At 37.0% G+C, this 14,573-nt stretch overlaps 1 protein-coding gene across 1 annotated transcript in view; it reads right to left on the reverse strand.

Moving 5' to 3' along the window:
- The window catches only part of IQCM (IQ motif containing M), a 190,660-nt gene that overhangs the window by 84,986 nt on the left and 91,101 nt on the right, over positions 1-14,573 (reverse strand). The window contains 3 exon segments of the mRNA XM_059826739.1: positions 10,074-10,122; positions 10,124-10,145; positions 13,890-13,980. Coding sequence (XP_059682722.1) covers positions 10,074-10,122; positions 10,124-10,145; positions 13,890-13,980 — 162 coding nt within the window.

Raw genomic sequence — 14,573 nt, forward strand, 5'->3', positions numbered from 1 at the left:
TGGCTCATCAGAGCACTAAAATAGCAGACTGCACTCCCTGTCTACATCGCGACTTCCGTTACATTTATTTTAAATGAAGTCGCATAACAAGAAATAAGTATTTTCTGTACGTCTCCAGTGGCTGAGGCTGTAATAGCATTAGGATATTTTTATGCAACTTTTATATAAGTTTATGTAAATGTTTTATGTATATTTATGTGTATGTATAGTAAGAGATTATATACATATATAAGAATTAAAAGTCCAACTTCAGTGCAGCAAGAAAGTATTTAAATATTCCAGAATGAACATAGTTCATTATGTTGTCTTTGCAATTCTCAGATAATATATAAGAGCATTCAAGATCTCATTAGAAACTCATAAGATTTAAAGATATAATATCATGCTAATAAATTACTTTGTTAGGAACTATTTTTGTTTTCAAAACTTCATCTGAAAATATTTGTTGATTGACTTTTTTCCTTGACAACATGATTTGTTTGGAGCAAACTTTAAAAGTATACAAAAACTTAGTTATCTGTCTAATGGAATTTTGAGCAATCTAAGACCTCAACTCCCATACGGCTCAATAGAACAATTAAAAACTGATGGGTTTTCCTAAAATATCGAGTGCTCAGACTGCATTTTGACATGCCAAAACGTTACTGAAGTCTGACTTTTTTAGCCTCAGTTTTGGTCTATTTTGTGACTACATTAATTTTACTTGCCTTTTTTGACATGCAGAATGCAAACTTTCCAGAACGGGAACTACCCGTGCCCATGTGTAGGTACAGCAGCTACCAATGCAAAAATCACTGTTTCTATTCCCAAGCTCTTTCATCTCCAAGCTTCAACCTTTGTCACTTCTACTCTCAACTTTCACCCTACACTAGCTCCTTTGGACTGCTGCAATTTTACTTTATGTTTACATAGGTAACCTAGATTTAACTAACACACCATGACAGTGCTCATCTTCATTTTCCCTTGCTGATATTTGCTTAGGCTACTTCAGAGTTTGTCAAGAGTTTTCAAATGCAAGAATTCTGGTTTTGTAGTCTAAACAGTATTGAAATTCTCAGTCCAGTTTTTATTTCTACTGATTCACAACTTTCATTTCATTTTTACTGATTTACATGTCATTGCAGACAAAGCACTTGTAACACTGAAATTTGTTTTTTCTACTAACCTCTTTTTCTCAACAAAAGAAAGTCTGTTACTCTTCCTCGTAGTGCAGTTACCGCTGGTAGCACATTTCCAGTGCCAAGTGGCCAGTGTAAGATGTAATGATTCATGGTACAGAAATAGCTATTGAATCAGCAGTAATTGTACTTTTGGTGTCAGGTTCAGCAGCAAGAACAAAACCAGTCCCCGCTACCCCACAGAAGTGGAATTGGTCCCTGCCAGACATGGGGTATTTGCTAGAATTCATTTGTTGTGTATCACAGCCACGTTTTAAAAAACTGGTTATTTAAAATAAAAACGTATTCTGCATTTCCTTTCATTAAAGAATTATGAAACATCCTTCTATATTCTAAACAAAGATACATATTTAGCAAATAGTTCAGTATCTTTGGAAAAACATCAATTTGTTTACTAGAAATGTACCGGGCAGACTGTGAATAGAGAGGAGTAAGGTTTCTGAAAGTGCATCCACAAAGGTTTGCTTTTCAGGGTTGATATTACAAGTAATTAGCTTGACATTTAATAAATGACATTTCTAAGAACTGCTAAAGCTGACTTAACAAGCAAACGGAACAACCTTGTTTCGTTTAGAAAAGGTAGTTGCATTGTTGCACATTTTATGTAAAGTGGTTTTGCCAGCTCATGTTGAAAATATCTACAAGCGTGAAATACTTGAAATAAGCATGCTGTCTGTAAACTGAACTTCTATTGTGGTGCTCTCTGCTTAGCACAAACCCCGATAAAATATCCTGTGGTAAAGCTGGTATATACTGCAACTGAGCGGGCCCATACTAGAATTATAATACGTTTACCCTCAATTAAAGTCGTGTGTTTTTCTAAGCATGTTTCAAATCATAAACAATTCAGACTGTGTTTTACATTTTGGTCAAAAAACCCCAGAAGATATGTTGAAACCGTCTGTCCCTAAACCTTTCCTAGGCGTTAGAACTGAATTTGATATTGGCAAGTAAAGCAATCACTTTGAAGAATCAAGAATGCATGTGTTAGTCTGATTATCCAACCCAGAGGATAGGTTTGTTTACATGCAACACATTTCAAGGGCACTTAGAAAACCACAGTAATTCAAGAAATACATCTGAAATATGGTCTCATTTCCTGCTTGTGTTAAGAAGAATATTAAATGTTTATGTCATGACGGTCTCATCAGCTTTATTTTTGTGCATTAGAAATCTTGAAATCTCTTCCAAGTGCCTGTACTATCAGAGTATCATTCACCCAGTTCAGCTGCTTGGTTAGCACACCCACACCTCACCAGGGAAGAGAATGGAGTCTTCAACCCGAATGGCAGAAATCTAGTTATAAATAGGGTTCCCATATAGCATTTGCAGACAGCATTTTTGACAAGCCTGGAGGTTTTTTGGGTTGGGGTTTTTTTTTGTGATTAATTTTACTTCAGTGGTTAAACATGGGGTGAGGCAGATCTACAAACCTATCCTGTTTAAAAGGAAATATGAGCAAAGCCACTGACCTTTTTCTTTTTTTTTTTTTTTTCCCTAATGCCAGAGTTCAATGGTGACGTGGTCTACTGAACCAAGCAATGGACCTGTCTCGAGACGGTATAAGCATGTACACAAAAGTTTGTTTGAGATCTGGAGCATATAATGTATGAAAGAAAGACAAAATGTGAAATGCTAGAATGAGTGAAAACAATGTCAAATGTCCTATCTTCTATATTCTTAAGATTTTGGGACAAAAGGAAACATGCATTTTTCTCTTTCCTGACTTCCTTCACTAATTCCTTTTAGTGAAGAGAAGATAATCTCTTAATCTAAGAGAAAAAGACTGCGAGCTCCATAAACGTAGAAAAAACTTAAGGGGATAAGAAAGATGTATTTTTTGGCAAAAAACAAAATAAATCCTTAAAAGCCTGATACTTTCTCAAAAAAACTTTCATTTTTAAAAGAGGGAAAATCTTAATAAAATCAAGAGTTCTTAGTGTGCAGGGTCTTGAAAGAGCAGAAACATAACCTGAAAAAATAAATGAATATAGAGTTTTCCATTGCAGTGTACCACTAGTGCTTGCAAATAATGAAAATATTATGCTGCTACAACAGCTCATCTTCACCAAAGCAATATTGGATTTTCAGACAAAATAGAAGTTAAACCAGCACGCACCTGAATACCTCGGGGCTCTCTCACTGGCATTATGCTGGCACAGGGACACTCATAGAAGACGACCCTAAAATTTCCAGTTCAGAAAGGATACTGTGTCTTCACTGACACTCCTTGACACCTCTCCTGCTACACCTTGCAGGTCTTTTGTTGCCCCCTGCTACTCTCTAAGTCTGATCCCACAGTTAATCTTCTCCCTTCAACTCCTTGTATAGCTGATCCCCTCCTAGCTGATCCAGCTCATTTCCAGCCTCCCGGTGATACCCTGTTTCACGGCCTTTCTTTACTTCAGTCATATAAACCTTTTCATTACAGAACTCACTTTCTGCCCACAAGGCACTTCCATGGGCCTATTTTATTGTAGCAAAAACGCAAACAACGGGGAAAAGAATCTTGTATACACACGAATGAATTATGCTCCCTCAGAAAAAGCCCTTTGAACTGCAGTTTCTTTCCCTTCTCCCCATCTCTTGTCACCATGGGTTATTTTTCAAATGTGCTTTCACAGCAGCTCTTCGTTGAAGTGAATGGTACTACTTTGGGACCTTGGTATTTGTGCAGTAATTACTATTGTTCAGCCCTGTATTTAATAGGCAAGTGAGAGGACTACTAAAAATATAGCAGCACTCATAAAGATTGCCTACAAATCCCTTTAGAAATATGTACAAAACTGTAGTCCCAAATAAACCCTATTCCATTCAGTGAAGCTTTTCTGTTGAACTGTAATGCAAAACTACAAGATGAAGAAGAAATAATACTGGGTCAGAAGAAACAGAGGAAAGAATAAAGACCGTAGTTCAAACAACTATGGCCTTGGTTGGGAGAGCAAAAGTCTGTTTTATCACTGCTGCAAACTGTTCTCATTTTTTCAATTGCTTCAAAATCAAGCTAACTCTAACTTGCTCTAAACAGCTTTTGATTTTATCAACAAAGCATCAAAGGGCCTGAGCAATATGTAGCGTGAATATCTTTCATAAAGGTCAAATTGTTTTCCTGTCTTAGAAAGTGAAATCTCCTCACCTTTTTTATTTTATGATTCAAGCCGTATTTGAAAATGCACTGTTTATTTGCAGTGCTATAGCTCTTTCTTCTCCTTTCCTTCCTGCAAACCTTATTTCCAGCTATCCCTGTCCTTTACGAACTGAAACGTTTTACAGTCTTTCCCATGAAAAAGCCCCATCAGTTGTGTATCTTTATGTTGTTAAACAAGTATGGTTTTTTCTGATAGATGTATGACCATGAACTGTGATGAATCAAGCAAGAAAAATAATCAGTTCCAGAGTTTCCTGTTGTAAGATGGAAGTGAGCCATCATAAAACATAACCCTCACAAATTGTGCTAGATGGTTTGAAATTACACTTGTAATAGTGTTAATTACCAATAGCCCCACCATTTCAGAAGCACATAATTGAAAACCAGTTACACTGGAATCTAAAAAAGATAACATCTCTTCATCTGACACTATTTTTTTCTTTTTGACAGAAAAATTGGCCATTTCTCTTATACAATAAGAAAAAAATTAGGTAAATGTGCCTGAGGCAGACAGGAGTAATTTGATTATTTCTTAAAAACCCATTTATATTGAGGACTCAAATTGAATCCCAGCCTTGATTTTTTTCCATTCTACCCAGGTGTGATTGACTACAGATCCCCTAAAATGGTGACACAAAAGGGAATTAGAGCTAGACTTATGCTTCTGCTGAAGCTCAGCAACCAGACAATGTCCCTTTATAGAGAAAAAAGGGTGTGCAGATGTTTTCACACTGAGCAAACTCAAGAGAGAGTGTGATTCTGCAGCCCCTATTTAGTAGTGAGCCTTAGCAACGTATTAAGGCCTCCAGCTTTTGGCAGTCCTTCAGCTCTGAAGATCAGATTTTCAAAACTATTCAGCTGTAATAGATAAAGCAGTACCATCCAACACTTGGCCTTTCAGTTTCTGGCCTCTATTGCACCAAGTCTTTAATTCAGAAAACAGATTTCTTATTAGCATCATCTGTTAAGTCAGGGGAGGAAAACTGACTTTCATTTTAAAAGTTAATTTTCATCAGGGCATTCAGAAATGCTAATAGTAATGTATTTTTTCATATAGGACCTATCTGTAGAAAACATGGGTTTGGCAAAAATTTATAGATACATGGTTTCTGGGATTCTATTTTCTTTCCAGTATCAGATCTGTCATAGCCTATCTATGAAAATGTATATACTAACAGTGACTTGGAAAAAGCACACTATTTCAGCTCATTTAAAAAAAAGGTGAAGAATCTGAATCAGGCTTTGTTGGCCAGGGTGAGCCATTCTGGAGAGAGCAGAATTACCTTACTGAGTAGGTCCAACCATAAAAGATGGGTGGTCTTGCAAGTGTTTCAATCATAGCATAATTTTTTCAAAGTATAAATCAGATGGCTTATTTGAAGCACCTCACTCAACATTGAGACTGCTGATAATGTGTTCAGTGAGTCCTTCCTTGATCATGCTTTTGCATAAATGGGCAACATGAACGCTGTTACCAGCCCTTCCCATCAAAATTCGTCAATGCTTTTCTGTTATGAAGCTCTGTTTTCAGCTACTTAGAGGAACTTCAGCTACTGAAGCTGAAGTTTTCTTTGCTGAGCATATGCATCTTTAAACAAAAAAAAAAAAAAAAAAAAAACAACCAACCAAAAACCCCCAAAGCAGCCTACTAGACAAAAACTGAATTCCAACTTGCCTTCTTGTATTCTGCAAGAAAATCATTATTCCATATGACAGAAATAGAGGTGGGCAACAGAATGAAAAAGCTGAACTAAGTTCAAGCCAGTGCCTGATTGTGACTCATCTCTGTTCATGAATAAGGATGAACCAAGTCAATGCAAGGTTTCTGGCATTATTTCCTTATCATCAAATATGTTTGATTTCTCACATATTTGTCATCAGCTCCTTTGGCTTGGATTGTTTTTGGCTGATAGAGATAAGCTAGACCCTTGATTTAACTCACATCTTTAGCTATCTAGCTCATTGAAAGAGAAATATTCTGCATTCTATCACCTTTATATGAGGAATAACTTATAGCAGCAAATAAAGAGAAAAAACCACCTCAAAGTTCTGTTGAGAAGATTTCACACTTTTGCTGAGAGGAGGAGGAGTGAAAAACAGGCTCCAGGTCAACCTGCAAGCCCCTTAGGCTCTTGCAGGCCACAGTGGACTACCAGAAAAAAAAAGAATCAGGGCTATTCCACAGTTTACACTACCTTAAACCCCTCTAGCTCCTCTGTGTCCTGTTACTCATGTGAACTTTATTCAACAAAGGTCGTTAGAAGACAGCAAAAGCACTTCTACTCCTCTTCCCTCAGTCTCTCTCACGTGCCCACTTCTGCTCTTGTGGAATGTCTCTCCAGGGTCCTGGAGGAAGACGGACAGCAAGAAACACTGACAAAAATGTCTTTCCTCTCCATCATGCAAGATGGTAGTATGAACCTTAAGAGGGTCATGGAAATACTGTAAGGAGCTATGTTAATAAGCTCACAGAACATTAGTGAGAGTTATTCTTCTTGTTATTAATGTTTCAAAAAAGGCAGGTTGCTAATTATTTGGCATTAACAAATAAAAAGATCATATCCATTCTGTACTAACACCAAAGCATCAGTATCCACTTCGCTGTACCTGTAAGAAAAGTGGATCGGTAGATCTTAGGAGTTCATATGTATTTTTATGTATGCCTAATGATATACACACAAACACTGATGTTAACGTACAAGAATTAGTGTTTGCCTACAATCTTAAAGCTCTTGCCTCATATTTTTAATTGAATTAATTATTTAGCTTTTTTAACAGTGTATCAAGCCTCTCCTACAAGAGGAATGACAATATTCATAATTTAATATGCAGTTTAGACTCAAAGGAATACAACTAAATCTGTACAAACGTTTACAGGTTTTTTTTACAATTAGTCAGTTTTTGCTCCCAGGAGATATGGAGAAAGCTCTGGTCCTCTTTACAAGACAGCTGGACGAATGTCGCTTGCTAAGAACATTTTAGAATCAATCCTGACATTTTTAATCACATAATTTACTGGTTTTTTACTGAAGACTCAGGTATTCAGCTAGTTTGACAGTTGCTTGAATATGGTTTGAGGAATATTGGTACTAACCATTGACTAGATTATTAGAAAACTTATTTTTTTTGCATATTCTTAGCCATTTTCACCATTATTTATCAGTTCCTAGCTCTTAATGATAAAATCCACTAAGCCTAAGGAAAGAATCACTTTTATCTCAAAAAGAGGGATAATCTGCAGTTTGTGTTCTTTTAGTCTATTAAAAAGAAAACCCAAAACATGTTTTTACAAATGCATGGACTTAAAAGCTTTAAAACTATTAAATAGCAGATTTTTTAAAACAACTTCTTTAAAATCAACATTTTTGCAGATATTGCGAGGATATAATTACAAGGCTTTTTTATAAAGATGTGTAACAAACATCATCTCACAGCTGAGCTGATGCTCAGCTTCAACTTTCTTTACCTCTAGTACAAATGTACAGGTAGTACCAATAAAATAATCGGTTATTTTGTTTTAAAATATGCTGTCAAATTATGTTCCTCTCTTTTTTCATTCATGACTCCAGCACTGCAATCTAATCTGCCTACATTCACACAGGAGAATTTGCACACATGTAGTCCTTGCTCACATATATCAGCTCAAAGAACCAGAGTATATGTTTCTGACTAACAGACCCAAACAGGAGACTATCACAAAGTAAAGACCACTATGTCCTTTAAAAAGGATGGTTATAATTTTCTGCAAGATTGTCTCACGTTTTTCTGTTCCGCTGAATAGCATCCCAGCTCTCTCAGTGACTCCACAGAGGTTTCTACTCTTCATCGCACGCAGCGATGTGCATAGCATGAGTGGTGGGAGCTGGATATCCAGCCTTGTTGGCCAGCAGATCTGGACCAGCTAGGAAGGAAAAGTAATCCTGTGCTGAATAGACTGTAACAGATTGCTTCCTCCTTGTAATGAATGGAGGACCAAAGCACAGACTGTAATTGAGAGCTAGCTCCCTGCCTGATCTGATCTGGGGGTGGACAGCTATAGGCTGCCGCTGAGTCAGTTTAAGGCAAGTTGTCATGCTGCAATTTAATCCTAAAGAACAATCAAATAAAGGTTTTCAGAGCCTTTCTTTGCCTTTTTAAACAATATTTGCAAAACCACATTGTGGATATAGTCTAAACATTCCCGTTCATTGAGACAGCAGTATCCTATTGATAGTAGCTTAAATCAGTTCTTTTTTGTCTGCTTGCATGAAAATTTAGATTTTGAAATGTGTAAGAGACCTAAACAGAAGGCATTGGAAGACAGAACGGATGTTAACTCATTCTCAATACCTGATTGTTTCAGAATCCATTGGCTTTTCATATTCTTACATTTCCTTATAACCAAGATTGTAGAGTGCAGAGAAAAAGGGAAGATAAGAGCAGACAGATCATTTTGCTGCTAGCAACAGCCTACCTGGGGACTTTTAAGTGCAGTAGATTAAGAAAATGTTTAGTGACTATCATGATTCAGAGCCCAGTTAAGTCTGTGAAAGCCCCGAGAAGCATTTATGGCAAAACCATTTTTGTTATTGTTTCTGTTTATCAAGGAAAACTCAGGTCAGATAAGTGTCTTATTTTCACAAGAGTCAGAATCTTTTTATCTATTTCTCAGTGCCCTTTGACTGAAAGAGACGGAACTGAGTAAGCTCCTTAGGTCTCAAAAGCATTAAGTCTCCAATTTTGCATCAAGAGCTTTTACTGCAGATCTCATTTCAGTCACATTATTTTTAGTGAGTTTCCACCGAGGAATAGAGATCTCAGCTGGCCCTCATACTACAGCAGCTTAGGCCAGTGAAAAGCTCATACAAGCTAAAGTCAGGATGCAAGCAGTCAATGCTGGCAGAGGGAAGACTCAGCTGAGGGTTACGAGATCCATCCTGCAAAATGGAGGTGTCAAACAAAGAAGGCCTGAGCAGAATTAGGCTGGCTGTTTGGCAGCAGGAACAAGCTGGGACAGGAGGCAGGACAGAGAGATACATATCCAAGAGTCAGGATCAAGAACCAAGGCTGAAGCAGATAGAAACAGGTGTTAGGTCTCAGGATCACAGACCAGAGCTACACCCAAGTGGCCTGACGGGGAAACCTGACTGATGGGAAAACCAGCAGCCAACCTTTCAAGACAATATCTAAATGCCTGGGGGACAGGCTGTGGCCAGGCCATTTGACTGTTGTTTGGATTGACAGTGCTTAGGTGCCCAAGTATCCAAGTGAGGTTTGGACAGGGTTTGATGCATGCTAGAATGCTCAAGACAGGAGGGGGCACAATGGGACTTGACCATAGCACTGTTAGTCAGCCAAGTTCTTGGCACATGCTCGTGTATACAAAGAAATATGTGTAATAGCTCACAGGAAAACAGACACCTTTCACTTTGAGTTTGAAGGACAGAGCATAAAGGTTTCAAGTAAGCTAGCAAAGTCTATTCAGTAGGAGGAGATTAGGAGATAAATACGGAGTGTTGTCCCTGAGATACATGGATTTACAAAAAAGCCTGAAATTAAAAAAAAAAAAATAATTTGTCTAGCATCAACGTTGCAAACCTTTTGAAGTTTTGCAGAACATTAGAAAGAATACACCCGACATGATGAATTTTTAAAAAAAATACCTCTGCCTCCAAAAACTCAAGATAACTTTTCTTTTCTAACACTTGGTATAGGTTAATCAGATTGTATCTACTCTCTGTACCAGAACAGAATTTACTCCTCTTTACCTTTGCGTGTGATCTGAAACCCAGGAATACCATATGGTCTAGGAGAAGCAACAGGGTAAATCCAAGGATCTGCTTTAAAAAAAATAAAAACAAAGCAAAAATTTATCTTTTCTCTATCTCTACAAGCTTACATTGTGAGCTAAAGTCTCATACTGTATAAAACATCACTTCAAAATATGTTTTTAAACACTTAAAAGTGAAAATTAACCATGTGAATAAACACTAGCTTTTGGGCTGGGGACTTTTTAATGCTAGAGTCTTTAATTTCTAAATCAGTTGCTCTTATTAGATGTGCTTAAAGTCATTACAATCTAAAAACTGCTTTGTGATAATAGGAAATAAATCGATGGCTTCGTTCTAGTTCTTCGCAGAATGGCTTCTCTCATTGTGACTGTAATTAGCTGCCACTCATGTTAGTATTGTGGGTATGGAAGTCAAAGAATGCAAGTAAACAAATATCTTCTGTGGTAGCACTGCAAAACACAAATTTGTCCATATTGGTAAAGAAGACTGGGCAAGTGGCATTGCCTACAGAGATGCTGTAGGTGTTATGTGAATAGTAGGTGTCAGTGAGACAAGGAGAATGACTTCTGTGAAGCTTCATTCTTTTTTGGATGGGTGGGAGCAGGCTGGTCTGGCTTTTGCTTCTTCATAGTCATGCCAATCTGTCTGCTCATCTGTTCACGGGCTGCTCTGTGGAGTAATTCTGTCAGTTCCAGATGTTTCATTTATTTTACCATTAAAACAATGTCGTGTGTAGCTGTCATGGTGGGTAATTTTCAGAAATAAAGTATATTCTATCTGAAAAATCAATTACTGAAAACTACTCACTGTTCATGAGTACCAGTCACATATTTGCTGAATTTTTATTCAGTCATGGAGATTGTGCTTTTGGGCTCCATTAAATATATAAATACATTACATTAACAGAAATAAGTTTATCTAATGTATTTTAACCTAGCTGCTTAACTATGGTTAATTCTGCATAAAGCTGGATGCATAAAATATACTCATCCCAGGGAACGAGTTTGTTCCCATGGCCAGTTTCTAGAGCTGTTGTGAAATAACTAAGAGCCACAGGAGCCTCCATAGGATTTGCACAGCTCAGTTTCAGCTCTGGCTTGGAAATAAGGCTATCAAAAATTGCCATAGTCAACAGTAACACAAAGTGCTTTTAAAACTTGAGCACTTTTTTCCACATGTGCTGTGCAAACATGGTCACAAGGATCCAGATATTATCAAAAGATCAACAGGAAATTCATGGAAAGGAAAGCACTATCACAACTCAGGTATGTAATTGAGTTTAGTATTCAAGTATGCCATCTTGTAAAGAATGCAATTTATTTTCCTATTTTATTTAATAGCCAAATTCATATTCATGAAGATGTAGGATACAATATGCATAGAAAGTTACTAGAGGCTTATCAGATTTCATCAGTGTTAAAGGTATTTAACCTTTTACTTACCCCAATACCTTGTGACACCCACCAAGAACAGGTATCATCCAGAAGCATAGTGCCCAGTTCTGCTTTATTACTGAGATATGTTACACTTTCCAAACCCAAAATCCAGATTGTATGCCTTAGATTTAAATCTCTCATGTTCTTTTATAATGTACTCCAGGAGTGATCAGGAGGCTGATCTAAAGTTGTTTGGGAATTCCAAGTGTGAAGGAAAGGTTACATGAGATATTTAGGCTGAAAAGAGGTTACACTGAAAGCCACACAAGATGAAATCACAAGTACAGCTATACTTTATTTTTCCTTGGGAGCATCACCCCTGGAACCTTACATAAATTCACGAGAATTTGGGGAGATTAAATGAGCTTTCCTGGAATTCCTGAAGAATCTTAAGAGCCTGATGTAAGAGAAGACAAAAGAAATTCTGAATAGGATTTTCCATTGATTTTGAGTTTAGGGTTCATGTTCATGTACTACTGATAATGGTGGACCACTATCAATTTTATTTTCAGTCTGGTCTATGCACTTCAACAGATACATACAATTGCAGTGGATGTGCGTGTGCCCTTGAAGTAGCTAGGCAATGTGTTCATGTTACTATCTTCGTTTAGAAAACAAATAAGAAAGTGCAAACGCAACCACAGATGTGGGAGATTGCAACAGGCACAACACAAGGATTTCCAGTAAACAGGGCTGGAAACTGTGTCTGGAAAATGTTGTCACAAGGTGCAGGTAAACTCAAAGTAATCAAAAAAGAAACCCAAAAATTCAGGATTATAGACCTCAATGCAAAATCCACTTGCACATAGCCATCCTCCCCCCCTGTATTTTCTGCTTTATAGTGGTCATCTTAGTTTGTTACTCTCTACTTCCTCCCCTCATTACGACTCCACTTCTCTTTTCTATTTAGGTGTGCACAAGAATTAGGGGATGGAGAGGGGATACTAAACAGTGGAAACCCTTCATAATCATCAGATAAGCATTTTAGTAAACATATTAAGGTTTGTTCTTTTTGGATGGAAGAAGCAGCAAATGAAAGGTCTTTCATAAGCTATAATTTTGTCTTCCTTTGAGGATATGTGGAAAGAGGCAGCCAAAGCTCACTGATACAGTTAAACTGTTTTCTGTGAGCAGCCACTTCATCGTGCTCACACAAGATGAATATAATTACCTTGCTAAACAGATAAATGCTAAGTCTCTAAAACTACACACTTAGATCTCTATATTCTCCTACCAATATTTTAATCTCAAATTGAAATTGAAAATGTTCACTAAGAATGTTCCTTAAAGTGCTAGAATTCAAATGATAAACGGAAGTTTTTTTCAACAGTTTTGAGGCATTATTAGAAAGGTGTTTGAAATGGTAATAAGGATGTTTGAGAAATCTTTAAAATTATCAAAAGCGTAAAGCAACTTTTAGGAAGATTCAGCTCACAAAGTATCATCCAAGACTGCAACGAAATATCCATAAGGGGTTAGAGTGTGCCCCATTACTCATGTTGGTGGGTGGGTGTGTGTGCATACACATAGTCTCATCAGAGCACATGGGCTGCAGCCATGAGTAAATACTTACCAAAAGAGTCAAGAGCTGCGCAGCCCAGGTCTATGCAGATTCACAAGAGGTGGTGCCACCACAAGGGAGAAATGTGCCGCAGAATGATTATGCCATACTGTTCGGAACAGAACAAAGGGAAAAGCTGATTTTTGGGAGCAGAACTGGGTCAGATCTTCAGCTGCTGTAAGTGATCACCACCTTGCTTAGGTCAAGGCAACCAAATATCTTGTTCTTTTTGTAGATATGGTAGGTTATTGCATAACTGATGTTTTAAAAAGGCAAAGTAGGTACTCTAAAAATTATGTAAGTGCTTTTTTTTTTTTTTTAAATGGACATTTCAGTAGCGTTTTACCACATTTCAGTAGTATTTTAGTTTAGGTATAGGGCCTGACCAGAGATTACAGGATGTAAATATACGCTTGACCACTACAATCAACAGCAAAAAAATCAGGAGTTTCAACTAGTAAGTTTATACATATAAAAAGGAAGGTTCAGTTCTTCCTGCTGTAAGAACTAAAGTCTTTACAGTATATCATTGGAAAGACAGCTCATCCTGCATTTTTCAGTGATAATTTGGAACTAATCTATATATTGAAGAGGCAATACATAAAAATAAAATGTAAACAAGCAAATAGAACTTTTACTCCTAGATTTTGTAGAACTTTATAGTTTCTCAAAGAATTTACAGTAAGAAATTTACAGTAAATATAACATATAACCTGTAAAAAGGCAGAGTCAACTTCTTATTTGGCTTTGAGAGAAAAAACAATTAATAGTCCAGTCAATTATCCCAGGTCTTACCTGAGAGATGAGAAGTTGTCCTTTTTCTCATTCTCCATAGCTCTACTCACAGAGTCAATCCTGGACAACAACTCAGTTACACTTATTCTCTCTATGAAAAAGGCAAGTGATAAAACAAAGATTTAAAATATATTTTTTTCTATACATATAAGCACAGCCAGCTCAAGAGAGACACCAAGTCATCATGTTTTTCTGCAAGAGTATGAGAAACTTCTCAGGAAAACTACAAACATATGCACATACTGCAAACAGACATCTTCTCCGATGTCACTCTGCATTTAATTTTGGACTCCAAACCATTATGCAAGTGGACCACACACTCCACAAAGCTCTGCTTCATATTCACAAGCACGGAGAAAACTAAACCACTTTTAAGCATAAAAATTGCTTTAGAAAAGATCTTACTAGGAATGTACACATACAGCAATTGCTTTAGAAGGACCAAAGATAGCAAAAACATTCTATAGCCTTCAAATATTTACACTATAAGGACCGTTTCTTTCCCCTTGCTCCCTTCAGAAGCTTTCCTTAAACAATAAAAATATTCCCTCTGTATTTACGTCCTATTTGCTTCCCCAAATCAACATTTCTAATTTTTAAAAGTGTTTTATATTTTGTGCTGTGTTCACACACACAGACAGATGAATCTGGAAGCTTTTTGTTTCTTTTAGTACCCACGTGATC

This window comes from Gavia stellata, chromosome 19 (genome assembly GCF_030936135.1).
Source record: "Gavia stellata isolate bGavSte3 chromosome 19, bGavSte3.hap2, whole genome shotgun sequence".
NCBI classification, from domain to species: Eukaryota; Metazoa; Chordata; class Aves; order Gaviiformes; family Gaviidae; genus Gavia; species Gavia stellata.